Source organism: Ovis aries, chromosome 3 (assembly GCF_016772045.2).
Source record: "Ovis aries strain OAR_USU_Benz2616 breed Rambouillet chromosome 3, ARS-UI_Ramb_v3.0, whole genome shotgun sequence".
Taxonomy (NCBI): Eukaryota; Metazoa; Chordata; class Mammalia; order Artiodactyla; family Bovidae; genus Ovis; species Ovis aries.
Genome location: NC_056056.1, coordinates 199,263,791 through 199,291,062, shown reverse-complemented (window position 1 = coordinate 199,291,062; position 27,272 = coordinate 199,263,791). Strand labels below are relative to the sequence as shown.

The following is a 27,272-nucleotide window of genomic DNA, read 5'->3' as shown; positions in this document are numbered from 1 at the left end:
ACCCTATGCAGTAAAAAGAGCTTTCCAATCAGGAATCCACCGCTATAGGATTTGGGTACCTTGTATAGCTTTCTGAGCTCATTTCCTTCTTATCCGTGATGGGGCTACAAATACCTACCCCCAAAGAATTGTTGTGAAGATTTAATGAAATAATATCCTTGTGAAATGCATGTAGCAAGGTCTGCATATAACTGACACTTAATAAATGTTAATTTCTTTCCTTCCTCCTTTCAGTAACCTGATTTAAATGCTTCATTTGAGATTCATAGCTCTCCTACCTGAGTTAATTTTTAAAACACATTAATTTTCATGATACCTGAAGGAAATAATATCTAACAACTATATTCTAACTTTGGCTTTTCTACCACTTTTTTCATATTTATCTAATAACTACTCAAATTATTATTACCCTCAATTTACAGACAAGGAAACAGGCACAGAGAGGCTGAACTGTTTGCCTAAAGTCATGTAAAGGAGATTGAATAAGTATTTGTTGAATGAAGGGGTGGTTGGAGTTTGGTCCTGAATCTACACATGCTCAATACTTTTTTCTCATAACAATGTCTGCATGGAGACTTAAATTTGCATTTCTACTTCTTGGGAATTGTGGATAAAAATGAAATCAGCTTGCTGTTTCCAGGAAGGGACACAGTGTCTTTCAAAACTGTAGAGAAATCTCTATGCATTGTTCACTTGAACTGCAGGAGAATGGGCCTGGGTACTATTTGGGATAACAAGCTTTCTTAGAAGGGTGAGTTCATTCTTTTGAAGAGCATTGGGAGGTAAAAACCCATCAAGATAGTGTGTTCTCATGATGATTTCAATGAATTATCATGGAAATGAGTTTTAGAAGAGAGGTAATGCTTTGTGATAATAGCCCGATAATGCCATTAGCAATGAACTGTAATTGTAATAGCATTAGTCAAATGAATATATCTGATATTAATTTGAGTGTCAAATATTTCTATAAGATTCTTCTTGTTAATTAAACATCAGCCTTGGTATTATTAATTCAGTATCTAGCCAGTACTTGCACATAGTAGGAACCTAATATGTTTTTGTGAACTGATTTAATAAATCCATCTCTAAGTGGAGCTATTTCAAAGAGTGAAATATTGAATTTAAATAACATCATGGCTATAGCAGGAACTGATTTTTGTCCCAAATCTGCCTGCTGGTACAGTCTGTTCACTCATTTGCAGCTTCAATTAGCTAATGGTGCAGACATTAATTTCAGTATTTGAGAAGAAAGCTTTCTCACTTTTTTGCATATTTATGAGAAAATAGCCTATAAGATTTACCCCCAGAGTACTTAAAGTCATGAATAGAGTTTGTGCCTTTCTCCCTGTGTCTTGTGATCTTTAGACCATTTTAAAATCTACTGGACAGTCTCGTGACTGCCTTGAGCACCTGAATATTACTGAGTAGAATCATGCTTTAGGTGGTTTGAAATCGCCCTTCATGATCACCAGTGTCAACTACGCCTTCAACACTACCGCCCATCTTAACACTTTTCTTCTTCTTTTTATTTACTTTTGGCTGTGCTGGGTCTTTGACGCACACGGACTTTCTCTAGTTGTGGTGCATGGGCTTCTCATTGTGGTGGTGTCTCTTGTTGCAGAGCACGGGTTCTAGGCACATGGGCTCAGTGATTGTGGTGCATGGACTTAGATGCCCTGCGGCATGTGGAATCTGTCCGGACCAGGGACTGAGCCTGTGTCCCCTGCATTGGCGGGCAGCTTCTTAACCACTGGACCACCAGGGAAGTCCAGCACTTCTCTTCTAAATCATCTTTTCTAGCTCTCGAAATAACATTCTCCTATCTCCCATTCTTCTTATTCTTCATTCTCATCCTATTTCCTTTTTGTTCTCATGAATGGTTTGCTGCCTACTTTATGAAGAAAGTTGGGACCCGTGAAAGGAAGACTCCAGTATATTTCTAACACGAGAACTATACATCTGCTTGCACCTGCACACCCGCTCTCCTTTCTTCTATTTCAGTAGAGGAAAGAAATATCTACCCTCTGATAAGAAGTCCATCTCCCTTTCTTTCTTGCATGTTTTTTTTTTGCTTGCATATATTTCTTTCTTTTTAAAAAACTTTCTTTTTATTGGAGTATAGCCCATTGATAATGTTCTGATAATTTCAGGTGCGCAACAAAGAGACTCAGCCACACGCATACGTGTATCCATTCTCCCCCATTCTCTTGCATTTTTAATTTCTCCACTTGTACCAGATATTTTCATCAGTTAAACATGCTCAAGGATCTTTCAAGATTAAAAAAAAAAGTATCTTGAACTCACATCTCAGTTTCCCAGATAAAACACAGGACCCATAGTTAAATCTGATTTTAAGAACAACCTTGAAATATTTTTTTTAGAAGGAGCATGTCCTGAATATTGCCCTGGTAACTTTATAAAGTATAATTTATGCAAAGTACATCCATATTATTGCACGGGATATATTTATTCTAAAAAAAATTTAGTTTACTTGAAATTCAGATGTAACTGGGTGTCTTGTATTTTTATCTGCTAAAGTTGGCAAATCTACCCACAGCTTCCTCCAGCCACCACTTTATTTTTTAAATATTCAGAGAAAGTTCTTCAAAAGAGACACAGATGTATAGAACAGTCTTTTGGACTCTGTGGGAGAGGGAGAGGGTGGGATGATTTGGGGGAATGGTGTGGAAACATGTATAATATCATATAAGAAATGAATCACCAGTCCAGGTTCGATACAGGATCCTTGGGGCTGGTGCACTGGGATGACCTGGGGGGGGGGGTGTGGTACGGGGAGGGAGGTGGGAGGGGTGTTCAGGATGGGGAACACGTGTACACCCGTGGTGGATTCATGTTGATGTATGGCAGAACCAATACAATATTGTAAAGTAAAAAAAAAAAAAAAAAAAAAAGAGTGGTTTTAAATGTGATGCCTCTATTTCCTCACTTAGTAGCTATTTTTGACCCTGTTCCAATCTGGTTTGCTTTCCCTTTTCACTGCTGAAATGACTCTTGTTACAGTTATTAAGGATCATAATGTTGCAAATCTAAGGATACTTTCCATTCTTCATTCTATTATTTGATCTCACAGTAGCATTTTTATATATATATAAACATATATTGTTTATATAAAATACAGGGAATATAAGGGAAAGGACCGCTCATTATCAAATGATGTTAATGACTATTTTGCTGCTGTTAAATAGAAATGTGTTCTACATAGATATTTAATATCTGGCTTCATTTACTTCATCATATTTAATCATCATATTTAATATCTGACTTCATTTCCTTCATCACTGAGCAGCATTTCTGAAACTAAAAGATTGATGAATTTTCTGAGTTTTATACTTGCTATTTCTTCCTTTTTGACCATTCCTTACATTACTTGTTTGAGCTATTTCACCCTCAGAGCATCTTTAGAATTTTCTTTTTCATTTCTTACTGATCCTTGTTTGTTAGACATTTTATTTTGTATTGGAGTATAACCGATTATCAATGTGGTGATAGTTTCAGATCTCACAGTAGCATTTAACACAACTTACTATTTCCTATTTTCAGTGAACACACAGCACGCAAACATACATGCACGCACATACACATCCATGCAGGAAAGCATGTATTTCCCCCTGCCTCTCTGCTGTCCTCTTCCTTCTCTAGCCAGCCATTTCTCCTCCACCCAACCTCTAATATCTAGGTCCTTCTCTCCTTCTCTTCTCCTTCTTAATACTCACACTAGATAATTTTGTTCACTTCCTTGGATTCAAATGCTATTTTTGTGCCACAGATTGTCATATTTATATATCTAACCCAGATCCTTTTTCTGAGCTCCAGGTATTTCCCTTTGGATGTCTCATAGATAGGTCAAACTTAATGTGTTAAAGGTGATAAGTTTTTCAACCTGTCTTCTAACGTTCTCCATTTGATGAATAGACTCTTTTTCCACCCAGTTTTTGGCAGAATCTGGACCACTTCCTTGACCCCACTTCTACATGCTACCGCCTCCTAACTCAAAAGCTTCACTACCCTACCTCTAAAATCAAGCTCACATCCATCCATTTCTCTCCATCTGCCTACTTTGTCACTAGTTCATCATTACTAGACTTGTAGAGTCTTACTTCAGTTGAACCCATCCTGCTTCTCCCAAGCCATTCTTCTTTCCTTTTCAAATTACACTGCATCCGCAGTGATCTTAAAACACAAGGAGATGTGACTTGCTTAGTGCCTTTATACATTCTTATTGCATATAGATTTTCTAAAATTAGAGGGAAACTGTTTTACAATGTTGTGTTGGTTTCTGCTGTACAACAACATGAATCAGTCATAAGTATCCATAGATCCCCTCCCTCTTAAGCCTCCCTCCCACCCACCCCATCCCATTCCCTGTAGGTCATCACAGAGCGCTGAGCTGAGCTCCCTGAGCTGTACATCAGCTTCCCACTATCTGTTTCACACATGGTAGTGTATATATGTCAATGCTACACTCTCAATTGGTCCCACCCTATCCTTCCCCCCTCTGTGTTCACAAGGCCATTTTCTATGTCTCTATCTGTTTCTATGTGTCTCTATTTCTGCCCTGTAAATGGGTTCATCAATATCATTTTTCTAGATTCCATATATATTGCATACAGCTTTTTAAAAAATATCTGTAAGCCAAAGTTCCTGCATGATTTTACTCCTACTTCCTTGACCTGACTTCACGTGATTCCCCCTGAATATTTTCAGGCTACTGATCTTTTCTGAGTTCCTCTGATGCACCAGGTGACTCCTTACTTCTAGGCTTTGATATATGCCTGCTTCCCTGGTGGCTCAGTGGTAAAGTATACACCAATGCAAGAGATGTGGGTTTGATCCCTGGGTTGAGAAGATCCCTTGGAGAAAGATGTGGCTACCCACTCCAGTACTCTTGCTTGGAGAATTCCATGGACAGAGGAGCTTGGCAGTCCATGGGATCAAAAGGAGTTGGACATGACTGAGCGACTAACACTTTCGCTTGTTATATATTCTCTCGACCAGAAATTCTTCACCCTTATGCTTACCAAGGCAAATACCATTCATCTTTCTAGAGCCAACTTCAACACTGCAGGGAGGAGCATAGATGTGTGTCTAACTCTATCTAGATGTATAAGTTTGCCTTGCAAAGGGTGTACCACTAATGACATGGGTCCAAGAGGGCCAAGAAAAATCTCAGAACATAGCTTTATTTCATCTCATCCCAATCCAGTCCTAGAATTGAAGCTGACTAGGACACCTGTGCTCTGCATTTATGGAACATATTCCTGAAGAATTATGAAAGTGCCAAACTGGAACATCATATCCATGATAATCCTAGCCCACTTGGAAAATGTTGAGATCCCACTCAAATTACAATAACAACCACCCCAACAACACAAATCACTATTTTTTGTGTGCTTTACTGATTTGGTGCTTTATATCTATTTCCTCTGGTCGTCCAAGATATCTTGGAAGTTGTTAGTGACACCATTTAGAGAAGGAGAAATTGAGACTCAGAAAAATTAAGTAATGCGCAGTCAGGGTTGCAAAATCCTTTCTTCTGTCCCTTTAGGTTCTTCTGGCTGGTCTAAGAATGAAACTGACCTGAGACAGATTGACAGGAGAAAATAAAATTGAATCTTGTACTTACAAGGACCTCCCCCCACATGACAGGTTCAAAGAGAGAAAGATACAATGAGGTATATATGCCATCATGATGTAAGAAATGGGGTAGGGACCTGGAGCTTCCAAGAAAGGAGGGTCATTTATAGGATGATAAGAAAGACAGCAGATGTTTGATAACTAGATGTCTGCCCTGCCATATAGATAAATATAATAACATAATAGTGTAAGAACCTTGTGGCTTCCTAGGTGGCTCGGTGGTAAAGAACCTGCCTGCCATTGTGGGAGCTGTGGGTTTGATCCCTGGGTCAGGAAGATCCCCTGGAGAAGGGAATGGCTACCCATGCCAGTATTTTTGCCTGGAGAATCCCATGGACAGAGAAGTCTGGTGGGCTGAAGTCTGCTGCTGCTGCTGCTAAGTCATGTCAGTCGTGTCTGACTCTGTGCAATCCCATAGATGGCCCACCAGGCTCCGCCATCCCTGGGATTCTCCAGGCAAGAACGCTGGAATCTAGAGGGTTGCAAAAGTTGACACAACTGACCGACTGAGCACATAGGCCTAGGTAAATACAGACGTTTGGTAATTAGATGTTTGCCCTGCCACCTTAGATAAAGTGTATCTCTGATGAAAACTCTTTTTTTCTGGGGAAAACTTTCCAATTTAAATTTTTCAATGAATCTAAGGGAGAGGCAGTAGGGTCTCCACTGCCTTTCACTCAAAATAATCCACATGCCAAAGGAACTCATCTTGGGAAGACCTGTTCTGAACCCCTAGAGCTAAAAACTTCACAGCTTATTAAGGGCAGAGTTCAGTTTGAATTCAAGTGCTCTGACTCCAAATTCTGCCCTTTCTACCTCTCATGAGCCAGCAGCACTGGATACTTGCTGTCCATGTTGGAAAGGTATTTTGAGCTTTGACATGATACTGTTGTGAAAACTTAAGGTCTCGGGGCAATGCCGAGGGTCTCTGTGGAGCCAAACGTTGAGGATGTAGAATAAATTGTTTCTGGAACATATAATCCCATTGGATGAGGGGGTCTCTGCACCTGATTCTGACTGAGAAAGAAGAGCACGGTTTGCTCGTGAAGCACTGGGGGCCTGCCATATCATCCATGGGAATGGGGGCACTAAACTACTTGACAAATGTAGAATATGGCCTGGCTTCCCAGGTGGCGCTAGTGGTAAAGAATCCGCCTGCCAATGCAGGAGATGCAAGGGGCACAGGTTCGATCCCTGGGTCAGGAAGATCCCCTGAGAAGGAAATGACAGCCCACTCCAGCATTCTTCCCTAGAAAATCCCAGGGACAGAGGAGCCTGGCAGGCAACAGTTGGACACGACTTAGCGACTCAATAACAACAACATAGGTGAATTCCTGGGTAGCGAGCCACTTTTCCCCTCTGGGTCTATCATTTCAATACCCATATGAAGTTGGACCTTAGGCACTGACCTGAGTTTGAAGAAACCCATCTCCAAGAAAATAGGCGCGGACCTGTGAAATCCAGCTGAATAGCTTTCCAGATGCATAAATATTTTCTTCTTTCAAGTTTACTGCAACTGCAAATTCCCATTTCAAGAACAACCCAGTGATTCATGCCAACAAGGCTGTCAGTGGTCTCAATCATCAGAGATATTTAAATGAGAATTTTAAAAGATCACAGTTTTATTTTAAAACGGCTCTTGATGGGCGTTAAACTGCTACGTGCTCTGCCCCTTTGCTGAACTCTGAAAAGGAAGGGCTAACAGGACAGGAAGATGTATACCTTGACCTCTTGATTCTGCCCAATTATCCTTTTTTTCTTTGAGACATTCTGCTTTGGATCTTTCAATCACCTCCACGTCTATAACTAAGATGTCACTTTTCACTGAATTCCCATTTTGTTATTTTTGTCAGAAGGTAAGCTTGTGCTCACGCATGTGAGAAAATTGATCTGGTTGCTAATGGCACAGAGTCGAAATAAGCAGTTTGACTGACTTCTTCACTCCCTTTTTATTAGCATTGCTACTTTTAGATAAACTATTCCTGAAATGATTAGTGTAGGAGGATGGGTTTAGTCTTGTATCTTCTCCTTTAAGGCACTTAGAGTTAGAGATCCCAGAAGCATCAGTTTTCTCACTTGTACTGAAAATGTCACTCTAACAGCTATCTGTCTGCACCGTCAAGTTTTGAGAAATCTTTTGAATTTACCGCATTCACACCATTCTCCATCATGGTGCTAAAAATGACTAATGCAGCTTGGAGACTGTGATAACTGATCATCTTTTCAAATCATACGCTAACACTCACACACACACGCTCACATACACACATGCTCTGCTGACATGAATCCTTAAAGATTTAAAATATCCTATATGCTAAATGGAATGTGGAGGCTTGTGGGATGCTTAAACATAGAGCTATAGAGTTCTTTTCATGACACTCGGTTCTGTCAAAGAAATTGGTCTGGCTGTTTGATTAAACAGACTGATCTTCTTTCTAACTGAATGGGCCACTATGGCTTTATTCTATATTTAAAATAATCTCTAACATTAAAATGCTCAAATATATTATTTAACTTTATCTTCTCATCATCTCTGAGAACAGTGAACTGCAGCATTTCCTTTTTTAAGCATTCTTAACAAGATGGTGTCCTGCCTGAAATCATGCAGATAGTCTAAGGATCACTCTCTTTTAGAGGCCCTAATTAGTCACCATAAGCCAGTTTAGGGTCACTAAAATCAAATCATCTAAATGAACTTCATTGCCTTTCTTGATGAATGCTAATCTGATGGCTAAAGTGACGGTCACAAACTCAGATATATCTACTCCCAGAAAAAAACTATTTGACAAAAGTCTCCTGTGATGTCATTCTGGGAATGATGGAGAATCGTGTGGGCTCAATGATAGTAACTAGGTGAAGAGGCAGCTGATTATATCCAAGAGGAGAGGATTAGTTGATTACCATTAACTTACAGTGAGGTCTCTAGGAATTTTCAACAAGGCTCTGCTTTTGGTCCTGTCCAATTCAACAATTTTATCAATTACCTGAAAGAAGTCTAGAAACTTGCTTACTAAATTTGCCAGTGACACAAAGCTGGTAAAGAAGTAAAGACCCATAATTCACCAGATGACAGAATCAAGTTTTTAAACTGTCCGTTATTTAGAATGATGGGTTGACATTTATTAAGGATAAGAGATAAAGTCCTGCATTTAATTAGACAACGAAATTGTGATAAGATGATTGGAACTGAACTGAGAGAAACTGCTAAAAATAAAAAAAGAAGCCTCAGGTTTTAATTGAACATAGGTATGATGCAACTACTGAAAAGTAACTACAATCTCCGTTGGCATTCTATTAAAAATGCCAAGAGAGAGAGATTGAGAAGGTTGATAAAAGTAACATATCTGTCTTGGATGTACCCATTTTGAGCCTTGTGATTGAGTCTGGAAACCATATTTTAAGAACAATACTGACAAATTGTTATCTATCCATCAAGATAGAGGGGTTTTGATAATGAAAAATCAAGGAATCATGTACTATGAAAAAATTGGAGTGGTTTGTCTCTATATTAGAAGGGGGTCAAAATAGCTATCTTTATTGAATACTTATTATGCATATTAACTACTTAATCCTCTAAGCAACATAATGAATTATTTATTGTTGCTATTGACATGAAAACTGAAGACACAGAGCTAGACTACCTGGATTGGAATCCGTGGAGTTTGACTATAGAACCTACCCTTTTAACATTGTACATTATTGCCCCAAATATTTATTGAATGTTTTGAAGAGTTGCTATGTGGACAGAAAAAGTAGGTTTATTCTGGGAAATATATTTATCAACAGTTGGGTTACTTCTCAAAGTAAAGAACATTTCCTGGGTACTAGAAGAAGATTGTGCATCTTCTAGTTTGGGGTATAGTGTTGGATTAGATGACCTCAACAGTGACACCCAATTGCAAGATTCTAGATGCTTTGGAACTGTGGTGTTGGAGAAGACTCTTGAGAGTCCCTTGGACTGCAAGGAGATTCAACCATTCCATTCTGAAGGAGATCAACCTGGGGATTTCTTTGGAAGGAATGATGCTAAAGCTGAAACTCCAGTACTTTGGCCACCTCATGTGAAGAGTTGACTCATTGGAAAAGACTCTGATGCTGGGAGGGATTGGGGGCAGGAGGAGAAGGGGACGACAGAGGATGAGATGGCTGGATAGCATCACTGGCTCGATGGACGTGAGTCTGAGTGAACTCCGGGAGTTGGTGATGGACAGGGAGGCCTGGTGTGCTGCAATCCATGGGGTTGCAAAGAGTTGGACACGACTGAGCGACTGAACTGAACTGAACTGAACTGATTAGGATATGACTTGATGTAACACAGTATTAGTATGAATAGAAAAACATTTTAAAGAAGTAAATTAAATCAATTAGCAATAATTTAAATGATGTTCTTTTCAATATAAGTTTAGAGACTGCTCCTCCCCTCTGCCTCGCATTGCATGATGCTAAGATGTACTCACTGTGTGTTCTTGGTAGACCTCCTTTAATGGGCACCAAACTCTGCCAAAACTGTATAAACTCTTGGGCTTTCATGGTGGCTCAGTGGTAAAGAATCAGCCTGCCACTGCAGGAAACGTGGTTCCATCCATGATCCGGGAAGATGTCACGTGCTGTAGAGCACCTAAGCCCAAGTGCCACTACTATTGAGTCCGAGCTTAGAGCCAGGAGGCCACAACTACTGTGCCCATGTGCTGCAGCTACTGAAGCCCATGCACCCTAGAGCCCGTGCTCCGCAAGGAGAGAAGCCACTGCAATGAGAAGCCTGCCCACTGCAACTAGAGAGTAGATGCTTTGTCAACTTTATACAATTGTTGTAATAGACCCAGTGATGTTATATAGCGGATCCTATCATACTGTGCAGATTCTCAGTAAAAATAGATTTTCAGTAAAACATATTTGCAAGAACAGTTGTGTGTAATAAGAAAATTGTCTAGCCTTTCTTCCTGGTTCCTGGGAGGTAAACTCTAAAAATCTTTGAATTTCCTAAGGGACTGAAGTGTCTCTGTTATTCATGGTTGGCTCATTAAGCCCCACCTGATGGTTTTTCTTAATGGCATGACTCAGAATGGGAGCTGGCAAGCCTGGAAGACCAACAACAGGGTTAGAGGGTTGGCATTTTGAGCCACAGAGTGGGTATCAGCCCAGTTTTGGGGGAGAGAAGATAGACTGGAGACTGAGTTCAACTATATGGCCAATGGTTTAGTCAATCCTGCCCACATGAGACAGAAGTGTTAGTCACTCAGTCGTGTCCAGCTCTTTGTGAACCCAAGGATTGTAGCCCACCAAGCTCCTCTGTCCATGGGACTCTCTAGGCAAGAATAATAGAGTGGGTAGCCATTCTCTTCTCCAGGGCATCTTCTGGACCCAGGGATCGAACCTGGGTCTTCCTGCATTGCAGGCAGATTCTTTACAGTCTGAGACACCAGGGAAGCCCCTACCTCGATAAAAACTCTGCATACTGAAGCTCAGGCAAGCTCTGCTGGGTGACAGTGCTCTGTGTATCGTCACACTGCTGTGACACTGTCACACTGATGCCATTTGGGTACCACATCTCTGAGGATGAAACAAGCTTTGTTTCTGGAACCCTCCTAGACCTTGTTTTATGCATCTCTGCCTTTATCTCATTCCGATTTGTACTTCTTTGCTATAATAAATCTGTAATCACACGTATTGTGCTTCCTAGCAAATTATCAGTTCTGAGGGGGAATCTGTGGGAATCTCCACATTTATAGCCAGCTTGTCAAGAGATGTTTAGGTAGAGGTATTGGTAAGATTTTTCCAGGCTATCTTATAAAATCCTAATATCAGTGTTCTAGGCTTTGTTTACACTTAAAGACTCTGATCATCAGAGATGTCAACAAATTCTGTTGTTCACACTTAGTTATGACAATTTGAATGTGAGCTCTTAAGAACTGGAACCATGTCTCACATAATTCCATGTATTAATAACGTAGAGCCTGGCACATGGTAATTACTCATTACATACTTTGGCTTAACTTTCTCAGTTAACTAAGAACAGGGTTTGATCTTAACAATCAAAGACTTTAGATTTGTTTCTTAAACTCTACTATACCTATCATTTAATTTATTACTCAATTTTATTGCTTCCCTATACCCTTAGAAATTTTGTGAGGATCTGGAAGTTAATTTTCTTGGCATGGTATCTCTAGTACCTAATATGGTATCTGAAACAGAGTGGATCCTCATAAATATTTTTTGAATGGATACCTAGTGTTAAAAGGAGTTTCTCTTTCATAGAATTTATTTTTTCCATAGTTGGAAGGTAAGTAAATTAAATTTATTTGTAAAGAATATGAATATTTGTTTACAATTTTAAAATGCTTTTTTGAAAGGAGAGAACAATAAGCCTTCAGTATTTCCCATAAAATATCACAAGCAAATTTAATAAATTTTAAGCTGTATTAACATCTCAGAACAAATAAAGGAAAAAGTCTGTAGATTTAAAATACAGCCAAAGACATTTTGTCATGACAGCTAATTTTTAATGTTATTCTGTTTGATTTTTCTACCAGTCCATGTAAGAGAAGTACTTTTTATGTAGCATGTGACTTTTTCAGATTGGTTGTTTCTTCTGACCAAATATCTATTGCGAAATGTTTCCAGTTCAACTCACAATTTCTCTTTGGTTGCAGGCTATATTTCTGGATAAAGGATCATCCAGATACCCCCATCCTCCTATATTTACACAGGACTTACCTTTTCTGAGGGTTATCTATGACCCATTATTGAATACAGCCCTGTTGAAAAACCTAATAAGAACATAATGACCAGTTTGCATTAAAGTACGATAAAGAAAGACAGCAGACAGGGTCTCATGAGAAGTGACATTCTGTAATTACCTCCTCCTATCAAAAGAAAAACAATTCCCAGAAATTAATGAATACAGCAAGAGTCTATTTCCTATCTTAATTCTATCTTAATTGCAAAAGTGGATCAATTAAAAAAAAAGACTATGCTGGCAAAGCCTCTCTTAAGGTTTTGTCTCTCAATTCTCTAGTCATCAAATCAATATATATATATATATATATATATATATATATATAAGCAAACCATTTTTTACCTTCTGAGATGAGGTAGACCAACTCCAACAGCAGTGCCCCCATGAAACAAGCAAATCCATTGATCAGTGTCAAGCAATTCATAAAGGTTCTTCTGATGGTACTTGGAACAAATCTGTATATTACAGAGACTGAGAAGACAAAAGTTCAGAATTTAGAACATTATTCCTTTTTAAAAAATTTTTATTTTATATTGGAGTATAGCCAATTAACAGTGTTACAATAGCTTTAAATGAATAGCAAAGGGACTCAGCCATACATATACATGCATCCATTCTCTCCTAAATTCCCCTCCCATCCAGGCTGCCACATAACCTTGGGCCAAGTTCCCTGTGCTAATCAGTAGGTCCTTGTTGTTTATCTATTTTAAATACAAGAGTGTGTATATATTAATCTCAAACTCCCTAACTAACCCTTCCCTCCATTCTTCCTCCCAGCAACCATAAGTTCATAGAAAATTCTCTCTAAAGTAAAAGTACGGATACTCTTCAAATCGGTGTTGATCATACCGCCAAGAAAGTTTACTGATGCAGGTAAAATTTCTGTTGGGCCTTGTTAACACTGGGCTTCCCTTGTGGCTCAGCTGGTAAAGAATCCACCTGCAATGCAAGAGACCTGGGTTTGATCCCTGGGTTGGGAAGATCCCCTGGAGAAGGGAATGGCTACCCATGCCAGTATTTTTGCCTGGAGAATTGCCTGGACTGTATAGTCCATGGATTGCAAAGAGTCAGACATGACTGAGAGACTTTCACTTCACTTTTGTTAACATTACTAGAGTAAGATATATTATGATGTTAAAAAATGCTTGCTCCTTGGAAAAAAAGTTATGACAAACCTAGACAGTGAATTAAAAAGCAGAGACATTACTTTGCTGACAAAGGTCCATCTAGTCAAAGCTATGGTTTTTCCAGTAGTCATGTATGGATGTGAGGGTTGGACCATAAAGAAAGCTGAGTGCCAAAGAACTGATGCTTTTGAATTGTGGTGTTGGAGAAACTCTTGAAAGTCCCTTGGACTGCAAGGAGATCCAATCAGTCAATCCTAAAGGAAAACAGTCCTGAATATTCACTGGAAGGACTGATGCTGAAGCTGAAACTCCAAAACTTTGGCCACCTGATGCGAAGAGCTGACTGACCCTGATGCTGGGAAAGACTGAAGGCAGGAGAAGAAGGGGACGACAGAGGATGAGATGGTTGGATGGCATCACCAACTCGGTGGATAGGAGTTTGAGCAAGCTCCGGGAGTTGGTGATGGACAGGGAAGCCTGGAGTGCTGCAGTCCATGGGGTCACAAAGTCAGACAGGACTGAGTGACTGAACTGAGCTGATACGATGTTACAGTTTACAGATATCTACAAGAAATAAAATGTGGCAAAATACAGTTCTATATAGCTCTAAGGAAAATTTAACTGCTAGGTGGTTGAGTGTCCCAAAGTATTCACCCAAGTTATACATCAATTTGAATATTTCTTATGGATTTTGGATTGAGCTAAGGCTTGTATTGGAGAGTATCATGTATGCATGCTAAGTTGCTTCAGTTGTATTCGACCCTTCGTGACCTCATGGACTGAAGTCCGCCAGGCTCCTCTGTCCACGGGATTCTCCAAATAAGAATACTGGAGTGGGTTTCTGTGCCTGCCTCTAGACGATCTTCCTGACCCATCCTGTGCCTCTTACATCTCCTGCATTGGCAGGTGGATTCTTACCACTAGCACCACCTGGGAAGATTGTAATGGATAGTATCATGACGATATCAGTAAGTTCTATGATTCTGTTGTTTATATACATCATTAGATTCCCCATGGAAAACTCAATCTATCATAGAAAACTAGCATGGCAGCGACCAGTGTGAGCTCTGACTTAGATAAGCTTATGATAAAATCCTGGGTCAGATGTTTATTACCTCTGTGATTTTAGGTTGTTGTTTAGTCAGTAAGTCATGTCCAACTCTTTGCAACCCTATGGACTGTAGCCCGCCAGGCTCCTCTGTCCATGGGATTCTCCAGGCAAGAATACTGGAGTGGGTTGCCATTTCCTTCTCCAGGGGATCTTTTCAACCCAGGGATTGAACCCATGTCTCCTACTTGGTAGACAGATTCTATACTTAAACTTCTCAAGTCTCAGCCTTCTCTATGAAATGGTAGTAAGATCATTATGTACTTGTTTGAGGTGTATGACTGTTACTTGCTATGATGTATACAAGAACTGAATAAGGTTAGCCATTTGTAATGATATCAATTTTACCAAATCAAATATCCCCTATTTGTGCAAGTGAAGTTGTTCAGTCGTGTCTGACTTTTTGCGACCCCATGGACTGTAGCCTACCAGGCTCCTCTGTCCATGGGATTTTCCAGGCAATAGTACTGGAGTGGATTACCATTTCCTTCGCCAGGGGATCTTCCCAACACAGGGACTGAACCCAGGTCTCCTGCATTGTAGACAGATGCTTTACCATCTGATCCACCAAGGCACTGTATGAATCCTTTCATATGCATTACAAAATTTGTTTTTTGGCTGCACCTCATGGTTTGCGGGATCCTAGTTCCCCAACCAGGGATTGAACCCAGATCCTCATCAGTGAAAGTGTGGGGTCTAAACCACTGGACTGCCAGGGAATTCCCTTTTATTTATTTTTATATGCATTTAAATATCCCAATTAAGGAAAGGCAGTAGCTTAAGTATTCGGTCTCCAGAATGGTTATCTTTTCCCTCCCAAGTCATTGTTTGAATAGTAGTAATGATGGTGGTAAGGGGTGAAAAGAAAATTACGGAGGAAAGTTTTTATTTTAAATTTCAATTAAACATAATTTTTTATATTAGAAATAAATGTCATCTGCAAACAGTGAGAGTTTTACTTCTTCTTTTCCAATTTGGATTCCTTTTATTTCTTTTTCTGCTCTGATTGCTGTGGCCAAAACTTCCAGAACTATGTTGAATAGTAGCGGTGAAAGTGGACAACCTTGTCTTGTTCCTGACTTTAGGGGAAATGCTTTCAATTTTTCACCATTGAGGATAATGTTTGCTGTGGGTTTGTCATAGATAGCTTTTATTATGTTGAGGTATGTTCCTTCTATTCCTGCTTTCTGGAGAGTTTTTATCATAAATGGATGTTGAATTTTGTCAAAGGCCTTCTCTGCATCTATTGAGATAATCATATGGTTTTTATTTTTCAATTTGTTAATGTGGTGAATTACATTGATTGATTTGCGGATATTGAAGAATCCTTGCATCCCTGGGATAAAGCCCACTTGGTCATGGTGTATGATCTTTTTAATGTGTTGTTGGATTCTGATTGCTAGAATTTTGTTGAGGATTTTTGCATCTATGTTCATCAGAGATATTGGCCTGTAGTTTTCTTTTTTTGTGACATCTTTGTCAGGTTTTGGTATTAGGGTGATGGTGGCCTCATAGAATGAGTTTGGAAGTTTACCTTCCTCTGCAATTTTCTGGAAGAGTTTGATTAGGATAGGTGTTAGTTCTTCTCGAAATTTTTGGTAGAATTCAGCTGTGAAGCCATCTGGACCTGGGCTTTTGTTTGCTGGAAGATTTCTGATTACAGTATCAATTTCCGTGCTTGTGATGGGTCTGTTAAGATTTTCTATTTCTTCCTGGTTCAGTTTTGGAAAATTGTACTTTTCTAAGAATTTGTCCATTTCTTCCACGTTGTCCATTTTATTGGCATACAACTGCTGATAGTAGTCTCTTATGATCCTTTGTATTTCTGTGTTGTCTGTTGTGATCTCTCCATTTTCATTTCTAATTTTATTGATTTGATTTTTCTCTCTCTGCTTCTTGATGAGTCTGGCTAATGGTTTGTCAATTTTATTTATCCTTTCAAAGAACCAGCTTTTGGCTTTGTTGATTTTTGCTATGGTCTCTTTTGTTTCTTTTGCATTTATTTCTGCCCTAATTTTTAAGATTTCTTTCCTTCTACTAACTCTGGGGTTCTCCAACTCTTCCTTTTCTAGTTGCTTTAGTTGTAGAGTTAGGTTGTTTATTTGACTTTTTTCTTGCTTCTTGAGGTATGCCTGTATTGCTATGAACTTTCCTCTTAGCACTGCTTTTATAGTGTTCCACAGGTTTTGGGTTGTTGTGTTTTCATTTTCATTAGTTTCTATGCATGTTTGCAGATGACATGATCCTCTACATGGAAAACCCTAAAGACTCCACCAGAAAATTACTAGAGCTAATCAATGAATATAGTAAAGTTGCAGGATATAAAATCAACACACAGAAATCCCTTGCATTCCTATACACGAATAATGAGAAAGTAGAAAAAGAAATTAAGGAAACAATTCCATTCACCATTGCAACGAAAAGAATAAAATACTTAGGAATATATCTACCTAAAGAAACTAAAGACCTATATATAGAAAACTATAAAACACTGATGAAAGAAATCAAAGAGGACACTAATAGATGGAGAAATATACCATGCTCATGGATTGGAAGAATCAATATAGTGAAAATGAGTATACTACCCAAAGCAATTTACAAATTCAATGCAATCCCTATCAAGCTACCAGCCACATTTTTCACAGAACTAGAACAAATAATTTCAAGATTTGTATGGAAATACAAAAAACCTCGAATAGCCCAATCAATCTTGAGAAAGAAGAATGGAACTGGAGGAATCAACTTGCCTGACTTCAGGCTCTACTACAAAGCCACAGTCATCAAGACAGTATGGTACTGGCACAAAGACAGACATATAGATCAATGGAACAAAATAGAAAGCCCAGAGATAAATCCACACACATATGGACACCTTATCTTTGACAAAGGAGGCAAGAATATACAATGGAGTAAAGACAATCTCTTTAACAAGTGGTGCTGGGAAAACTGGTCAACCACTTGTAAAAGAATGAAACTAGATCACTTTCTAACACCGCACACAAAAATAAACTCAAAATGGATTAAAGATCTAAATGTAAGATCAGAAACTATAAAACTCCTAGAGGAGAACATAGGCAAAACACTCTCAGACATAAATCACAGCAGGATCCTCTATGATCCACCTCCCAGAATGCTGGAAATAAAAGCAAAAATAAACAAATGGGATCTAATTAAAATTAAAAGCTTCTGCACAACCAAGGAAAATATAAGCAAGGTGAAAAGACAGCCTTCTGAATGGGAGAAAATAATAGCAAATGAAGCAACTGACAAACAACTAATCTCAAAAATATACAAGCAACTTCTGCAGCTCAACTCCAGAAAAATAAAAGACCCTATCAAAAAATGGGCCAAAGAACTAAATAGACATTTCTCCAAAGAAGACATACGGATGGCTAACAAACACATGAAAAGATGCTCAACATCACTCATTATTAGAGAAATGCAAATCAAAACCACAATGAGGTACCACTTCACACCAGTCAGAATGGCTGCAATCCAAAAATCTGCAAGCAATAAATGCTGGAGAGGGTGTGGAGAAAAGGGAACCCTCCTACACTGTTGGTGGGAATGCAAACTAGTACAGCCACTATGGAGAACAGTGTGGAGATCCCTTAAAAATTGCAAATAGAACTACCTTATGACCCAGCAATCCCACTTCTGGGCATACACACCGAGAAACCAGAATTGAAAGAGACACATGTACCCCAATGTTCATCGCAGCACTGTTTATAATAGCCAGGACATGGAAACAACCTAGATGTCCATCAGCAGATGAATGGATAAGAAAGCTGTGGTACATATACACAATGGAGTATTACTCAGCTGTTAAAAGAATTCATTTGAATCAGTTCTGATGAGATGGATGAATCTGGAGCCGATTATACAGAGTGAAGTAAGCCAGAAAGAAAAACACCAATACAGTATACTAACACATATATATGGAATTTAGGAAGATGGCAATGACGACCCTGTATGCAAGACAGGGAAAGAGACACAGATGTGTATAACAGACTTTGGGACTCAGAGGGAGAGGGAGAGGGTGGGATGATTTGGGAGAATGACATTCTAACATGTATACTATCATGTGAATTGAATTGCCAGTCTATGTCTGACGCAGGATGCAGCATGCTTGGGGCTGGTGCATGGGGATGACCCAGAAGGATGTTATGGGGAGGGAGGTGGGAGGGGGGTTCATGTTTGGGAATGCATGTAAGAATTAAAGTTTTTAAAATTTAAAAAATAAAAAACTAAAAAAAAAAAAAAAGAAATAAATGAAGTAAGCATATATAATTGTATACATTCCATATCAACATAACTATGAATAGCCATCTTAATGATACAAACTAAAATCTTTACAGTATGTATTACAATTTGATACCTATGGTTTGCTTCATAATTATACCATGAAGAGGAAGACATTTTGTGAATGAAGGTAGAGAAGAGACAGTTTGGGCCATGTGTAGAAAATTATTAGAGCTGGAATGTGAATACATGGGAGTTTATTGTACTCATCTCTCTCTTCTGTATATAAGTGGCAAAAAATTATAAAGAAACACATCAAATAATATAAATGGTTTTAGCTCTGAGTGGCTGAATGATTGGATTTTTAATTTTTTTTCCTACTCTTCTGTACTTAGCAAATTTTTCTGCAATGAGAGATTGTAAATAAATATTGAAGCTCTTTTTCAAAAGAAAGGTGGTGATAGAAAATGGATATGCCACGAACACTAAACTTTTAGTTTCACTCTCTCTACAAAGAATGAAATTTAATTATCTTCCCCCTTTCCTTTCACGAAGACTTCACCCCTAGTTTCCCCATATTTTACCCCAGTAAAACTCTGCATTTGTCCAGCACTTTTAAAAAAATTTAATTTACTGTTATTGTTGGCTGCCTGGGTCTTCATGGTGGCGAGTGGACTTAGTCATCCCAAGGCATGTAGCATCTTAGTTCCCAGACCAGGGATTGAATTCACATCCCTGCATTGGAAGGCAAATTCTTATCTGCTGGACCACCAGGGAAGTCCCTTGTCCAGCACTTTTAAATGAACTTATAAATACTTAATGTAAATGTATTACTATTCCTTCCTATATTTATTTAACATTTTCATTTTGCTTTCTCTGTGTTCTCCATGTGTTTTTATTTATAATTCAATAAACATTTAAAGGAATCTCTGTGCTTCAGATGTGCTGAAGTACTAAGGCTGAGGGTGGGAGAAAGTATCAGTACATCTTCCCTGGATTTTGAACTCTGGGAGGGCAGAGAGCAGAGATATGCATAATACTAAGGGCAGCACTAACCAGGTGCTTAACATCACAAATATTGTTATTGGAAATTAAGGTAATGATGATGATAAGTAAAATACTGTGAAGAAAGGCTTCAAATATTGGCAGCAGGAGACGTGGGTTCCAGAGCTGAATTGTGCCCTGAAAATTACTTGCAGGAGTTTGAGGCCAAGCTTGCAAGTTTTCTCAGGAAAAGCCAAAGGAAAGTGCAAGAGAAATGCTAAAGAGGCTTTGGGCAGGAATGACTCAGTTACGAAAAGGATTTGGCTGATGAACTTTCCTCTTTCTAAATACAAGGAGACAAACAATGGGCAGGAAGATGAAGTAGGACGATTTCTTTCAGTGAGAAAAAGTGGAAAATTCGGGCCCATTATTACTTTGCTAGTTAATTATTAATCCTGTGCTTTTCCTTTGCAAGAACTTCTGGTACAGTATATAATTCATGAGCACACTTTGCCAGCTCTCTGCCTGCTGGTTAATCTCTCTTTGGTGTCATTTTCCTCGTTTTGAAAACTTCTGGTTCTCTTTTATAGGACTTGGCTTTTCAAGTCCTCCGAACTCCAATTTCAGGAGTGTTCTGATCTTTTTTGACTTTGGTGATCATCGACTTGATTTTTTTAGGTTCCATAATATTTCCTTTAGCATACTGTAGTATAGATGTAATCAACAAGTCTGCCACTATTCTAAAATCCTAATTTTACTGTGAAAAGTGTTAGTCGCTCAGGTGTGTCTGACTCTTTGCTACCTCATGGACTTTATACCCCAACAGGCTCCTCTGTCCATGGAATTCTCCAGGCAAGAATACTTGGAAAGGTAGCCATTCCCTTCTCCAGGGGGTCTTCCAGATCCAGGGATCGAACCTGAGTCACCGGCATTGCAGGCAGATTTTTTTTACTGCTTGAGCCACCAGGGAAGATCATTTTACTGTGAAGACACAGTAAAAAATATACAGTGTATGGGAAAGCTGGTCTTGTTGCCAAAGAGCGAGTTGAAATTTGTCTCCAGGTGGAGACTGTAGTGTTCTCAGAGATGCCCCATCACAGTTTATGTGGAATCTACAAACTATAGAGCCATAACTGCCTTCCTCAGGCAGCTAGTACTGGAGACTCATTCCTGGAAATTTTTTTACTTCACTTGTTCTTAAACAGTTAAAATGTGTTTATTGCATTTGGTGAGGGGTTTGTTTTGAACATGTGGAGAAGTATGGCAGAACTAGAAAATGGAACTTTATGCTATTATCATTTCAGATCATTATTCCTCCCTCATCTCTACAAAATCTTCAACTTTGAATCTCATGTTTCCTGGTTAGATCACCTAATATTTCTTTTCTTTGCTGTCAGCTGCCAATCTCTGTGACATTTTCTTATATTTTTTCAAAGTCATCAGCTCCCCTCTCATTGTTACGCTCTCTGGTTCCACTTCTGTCTTAATTCTTGGCAGTTTTTAAAAAATATATATTTTTTGATGTGTACTATTTCTGTCTTTATTGAATTTGTTATACAATATTGCTTCTGTTTTATTTTAATTTTTTGGCTTCAACGCATGTGGGATTTTAGTCCCCCAGTGAACTCAACCCTCCTGAATTGGAAAATGAAGTCTTAACCACTGGACCTCCAGAGAAGTCCCCTGGCAATTTTAACACACACATACATATAGATCATCTTTCCAACCTTCCATTCTGTCATATCTTGGAATGGCCCAAGATATGACAGTTCCATGACCCCTTTCTAATGTCCTTGTCCACTATTTGACCTTAGCCACGCACACCTATGGACACATGCTGAAACTTGTACCTCAGACCAGGGGTTGGTGAACTACGGTCAGGTAAGGTCCAGCTGCCACCTATTTATAAATAAAGTTTTACTGGGACACAGCCGTGCCCATTCATTGTATATCATGTCTGACGGCCTATACACCACAATGACGGAGTTCAGTAGTTGCACCAGAAATGAGTGCAAAACCGAACCACTTAGTATCTGAAAGTTTTAAGAAAAAGTTTGCCAACACATGCCCCAGAGTAGTGATCATCACTGATCCATAATCTCAACTTTGTGAACTGGCCTCTGACTACCACCTTCCGTCTTCCCAGCTTGCTCTCGATGACCCAACCATCAAAATGCCTGTCCTCCTTCAGGGCTTCCACTCCATGACTCCTTTCATTATTTTCACCTCTTTCATGCCCTACATGTTCTCACTACTTTTTTTTTTATCCAAGCTAAGTTCCATGGTCAACTATTAGAATCATATTCTTCCACATTCCCTCATGTCTTTGCCTGTCTCTTGCCTTCTGGAAATTGACTGGCAAGACAATTCACTACCTGGTCCTAGATCCATGCAGTCTGATGTAGCTAGAGAAAACCACATAACTCTGTTGACCAATTCTTTTTTTTTTTTTTGACAATTTTTATTTATTTGGCTGTGCCAGGTCTCAGCTGCAATACGGTGGTGGTGGTTCAGTCTCTAAGTTGTGTCCAACTCTTTGCAACCCCATGGGCTATAGCCTGCCAGAACTCATCTGTCCACGGGATTTCCCAGGCAAGAACACTGGAGTGGGCTTCCATTTCCTTCTCCAGTTGCGGCATGCAGGATTTTTTAGTTGTGGTATGTGAATTCTTAGTTGAGGCATGAGGGATCTAGTTTCCCAAACAAATGATTGAACCTGCCCCCGCCCCCTCCCCCATCCCCCTGGAGCAAATTTAAGTTTGACAGTTTGACCAGGTTATCTCTTCCTCATGCCTCCAACTGCATGAGACTCCTTGTATTTTCTTGCCAGACACACTCCCACCTGTGTGTTTACATACCACTTTTCCAGCAGTGATGTTTATTAAAAATATTTTAAACAACTCACACCTAAGTCCACTATATCCCTGGAATATTAAATCTTTTATTTTATTTTTTAAATAAGAAGTGTGCATGCGGAAAAAAAGAACTGGGATTAGAAACTAGGTGAATAGAAAAGGAGATGATGAGACAGGACCTGATTTAAATTATATTTCAGAGTAAAGACTAAGACTTGCTGTTGGATTGGAGGTGAGAAGTAAGAAGAAAAAAGGAACTTTGGATGACTGGTGACAAAGACACAATACTGCTCCCACTATCAGATCTCCTGGTGTTCAAGTTGTGGGAGGTGTGGTTTTTACTATGACTTGTGAGCCGGACATCTGTGCTTGAGCCCTGAGTCTTGGACTATTAATTTCCCTGAAGCATAGGAACAATAATAGCAGCACACATGTGCTGTGCTATGCTTAGTCACTCAATCGTGTCCAACTCTTTGTGACTTCATGGACTGTAGCCCACCAGGCTCCTCTGTCCTTGGGGATTCTCCAGGCAAGAATACTGGAGAGGGTTGTCATGCCCTCCACCAGGGGATCTTCCCAATCCAAGGATCAAATCCAGATCTCCCCCATTGCAGGCAGATTCTTACCATCTGAGCCACCAGGGGAAGCTATGCAATTGTTAATGGTAAGTGCGGTCTATCCTATATATTGTCTATGTACACGCTGCTTCTTCCTTTACATGAAATATTTCACTTGGTCCTTACAATGAGAAAGCCTCAAAAATGCAGAATAATTTTGCCAAGTTCACACAACTAGTCAGTGGCTGGACGGGTTTGAATTCAGTTCTGCCCGACTTTATGGATATTAACAACTATGCCATCCTGCCTTCCAGAAGGATGATTCTTGATTTGATAGTTCAAAACACCCTCTCACATTTTATGTCATTTAATTCTCAGGAGTAGGTTTCATTCCCATTGACTGTTACACCGATGCTGTGATATGAGGAAGAATTATAAGTATTTCCATTTTAAAGGTCTAAAAGGTGAAGCTTAGTGGCTAAGTGGATTTTTAAGGTCACATGTGTAGTTAATAACAAGGCTGGAAATTAAAATGAAATCTTCTGCTCCCTGTCCCATGAGCTCTATAGAGGAAAAAGTCAGTGGACTTAGTTGGACCTCAGTTTTCAGATGGGAAATCAGGGATGGATGGACTAAGTGCTTAATATGACATGATCTGCCTTTTTAACTCTCTGGTTAAAAGTGCCTCTCTAGCTTTCAAATGTTGAACCACAATTGCTTAGCTGGCTGGGAATTTCCTGACTGTATTCACTCATCACCCTCATTGATTCCTTGATGACTCAAGCAGTAATGAGTTCACCTGCATTGCAGGAGACAGGAGATTCGGGTTCGATCCCTGGGTCAGGAAGATCCCCTGGAGGAGGAAATAGCAACCCACTCCAGTATTCTTGCTTGGAAAACCCCATGGACAGAGGAACCTGGCAAGCTATAGTCCATTGGGTCGCAAAACAGCTGGACGTGACTTAACAACTGAGCACATAAGCATTCACTCATCACCTTCATTCATTACCTATAAAATGTCAGCTGACTACTTCCAACAATATTCTGGAAACATCAGGGAAGTCACAAACATTTGTGTGGTGATATCCTTTTATACGTTTTTTGTATTTCCTCTAGTATCAAACAGTGATAGCCACATCTTAGAATCTCATAAAATTATTTATTTCATGTGAATGAAATGACCTAAAATTATAAAAAAGAAGTCTAACATACATATATGGCTGTAATTACACATTTAATTTTATTTTGATTTTTTAAAAGAATTACCTTGATGTCATATATGTGTATATGTGCATATATATTAAATACATATATATATATGTATATTGCTTTGAGAAATTTAAGAATAATTGAAGATTTTAGCAAGAGAATTAGAATTGTCATCTACGAAAATTACTTAAAAGGTTGAGTTGAGCAGATAGAATGGGAGAGACATTAGAGGCAGAAGAGAGTCAGGAAGTTATAAAAATAATTTTGGTAAAGTATAATTGGCTTGAGTTACAATTAAGATCCTCTGTGTGGGGAACTTATAAGGAAGACAGAAATATAAGACACAGTAGATCACACTGATAAGTATACACACACACACTCACACATACATATTGCAGTTTTGTAAGAAGTCACTGAAATACTTTGATGAATTTTGAAGTGGCTAGTTTAATTAATATCAGCATCTAGATGATACAGAAAACCCTTGATACTTAATAAAGTTATTTTGAACCTGTCTTATGAAACATTCGTGATCACACTTAATTTAGTGTCATTTAATTTAAAGACACTGAGTTGTCTGGAAAACTGGCTTAAACTTTCAGTTCATTTGCATGTTTATATACTCTCAACGTACACTACAAATGTCATTTTTGGAGGGAGTATATAAGTGAGTTTATCTATGAATTAGAGGGAGAGGGTGGAAAGAGGGAAGGGAGAAGATCAGAGGAAAGATTACATGTCAGTCTTGTCTTCTAGGTTTTAGCAGAATTTTCTCCTGTTGTGTATCTGACCAAATGATTGCTACCTTCAACCAGATTAGTAAATCTTCCATTCCATCCTATCAACATTCAGGTTGAATTAACAATTGTCTGTATGTGGTAAAAGAACGAAGAGAAATTGTAATTTCTTTTTAAATGAGGATGATGCATAAGCTTGTTCTGAAGCATTGTAGGAAATTTCTGGGGCAGGATCAGATTTCCAACCACTTGAGGCAATGGACTCCAAGTGAAGACTCAGTATGTTCCAACAGGAGGTGAAAAAAATTATTACTCACAGGCTGGGTTGACCAGGGTTTCAGCCACTCCGAGTAAAACGTATTGAAGAACCAGGTGGGACCAGGGCATGGAGGAGACGGTGACAACTTTGCCTGAAAGAGGTTGCTCCACTGGTGGGAAGTGCTTTCTGTGTATTTCAAAGAAGCCAGCTACCAACACAGACAAGGCAGCTGAAAGATTGCCAGTGACTGAAGAAAACGAATGCAAAGGAAAAAACCAAATTTTAAAAAGTCACTGAAATGGAGTATCTCCTGTCATATCTATAAACAAGCATTTCACAGCTATCTATGATTCTGGCCCTCCAAATGGGAATTTCTCAACCCAGAGGGCCCCCAAAAGGAAGAACCATCCCTGTGATATAGCTGCCAACACGACGCTCCCTACAGACAGGAGTGAGGGGGTGGGCAGCTGGGGATGTGAAAATGCAGGATTACTGGCCCCAGATAGCTGAGGTGCATGTGAAAGGAATGAATTCAGTGAGTCCAGACGCTTGCATCCTCCCAGGCATGCATGTGTGCCTGCTAAGTTACATCAGTCGTGTCCGACTCTTTGCAACTCCATGGACTGTAGCCTGCCAAGGCTCCTCTGAACATGGGGTTCTCCAGGCAAGAATACTGGAGCGGGCTGTCATGCCCTCTTCTCCCATACATAGAAGAGCGCTAATTTCCTTACTGTGCGATATCTGGTTTTCCTTAACTACCAGTAATCTTTGATGTTCAGACTATCTGCTCTCTTTGTTGCAAACTTCTATATAATCTGACTCCATCCTCCACCATCTCAGAGCAGTTTCTCAGGGCTACTTGAGATGCTGCCTCCCTGGCTTGAAGTCCTAAAAATTCCCATTGAATGGAACAGCTCTCTACTTTCAGGTTGTAACTATATTTTTTTAGTCAACACCCCCGATCAATGTAATAGGCCACAGTATTTCTTACACACTGACACTAGAGGATGTATCTTCAACATTTTGTTATTGTTATTCTGGGGATGTCCAGATGTCAGCTGACTGTGTTATGTGATTTTACTATGCTTAGGCTTTGGTCTCTCAGAAATGGTTGCTTTAGTTCCCTGTTTACTGTTCAAGCTGGTTTTAAAAAAGGCAGAGGAACCAGAGATCAAATTGCCAACATCATCAAAAAAGCAAGAGAATTCCAGAAAAACATCTATTTCTGCTTTATTGACTATGCCAAAGCCTTTGACTGTGTGGATCACAATAAACTGTGGAAAATTCTGAAAGACATGGGAATACCAGACCACTTGACCTGCCTCTTGAGAAACCTATATGCAGGTCAGGAAGCAACAGTTAGAACTGGACATGGAACAACAGACTGGTTCCAAATAGGAAGAGGAGTACCTCAAGGCTGTATATTGTCACCCTGCTTATTTAACTTACAAGCAGAGAACATCATGAGAAACGCTGGGCTGGAACAAGCACAAGCTGGAATCAAGATTGCCAGGAGAAATATCAATAACCTTAGATATGCAGATGACACCACCCTTATGGCAGAAAGTGAAGAGGAACTAAAAAGCCTCTTGATGAAAGTGAAAGAGGAGAGTAAAAAAGTTGGCTTAAAGCTCACCATTTAAAAAACTAAAATCATGGCATCTGGTCCCATCACTCCATGGGAAATAGATGGGGAAACAGTGGAAACAGTGTCAGACTTTATTTTTTGGGGTTCCAAAATGACTGCAGATGGTGATTGCAGCCATGAAATTAAAAGACGCTTACTCCTTGGAAAGAAAGTTA

General features: G+C 39.3%; 1 protein-coding gene across 1 annotated transcript in view; it reads right to left on the bottom strand.

Moving 5' to 3' along the window:
- Positions 1 to 27,272, bottom strand: part of SLC15A5 (solute carrier family 15 member 5) — a 100,419-nt gene that overhangs the window by 23,262 nt on the left and 49,885 nt on the right. The window contains 2 exon segments of the mRNA XM_027965843.2: positions 12,734 to 12,862; positions 25,528 to 25,716. Coding sequence (XP_027821644.2) covers positions 12,734 to 12,862; positions 25,528 to 25,716 — 318 coding nt within the window.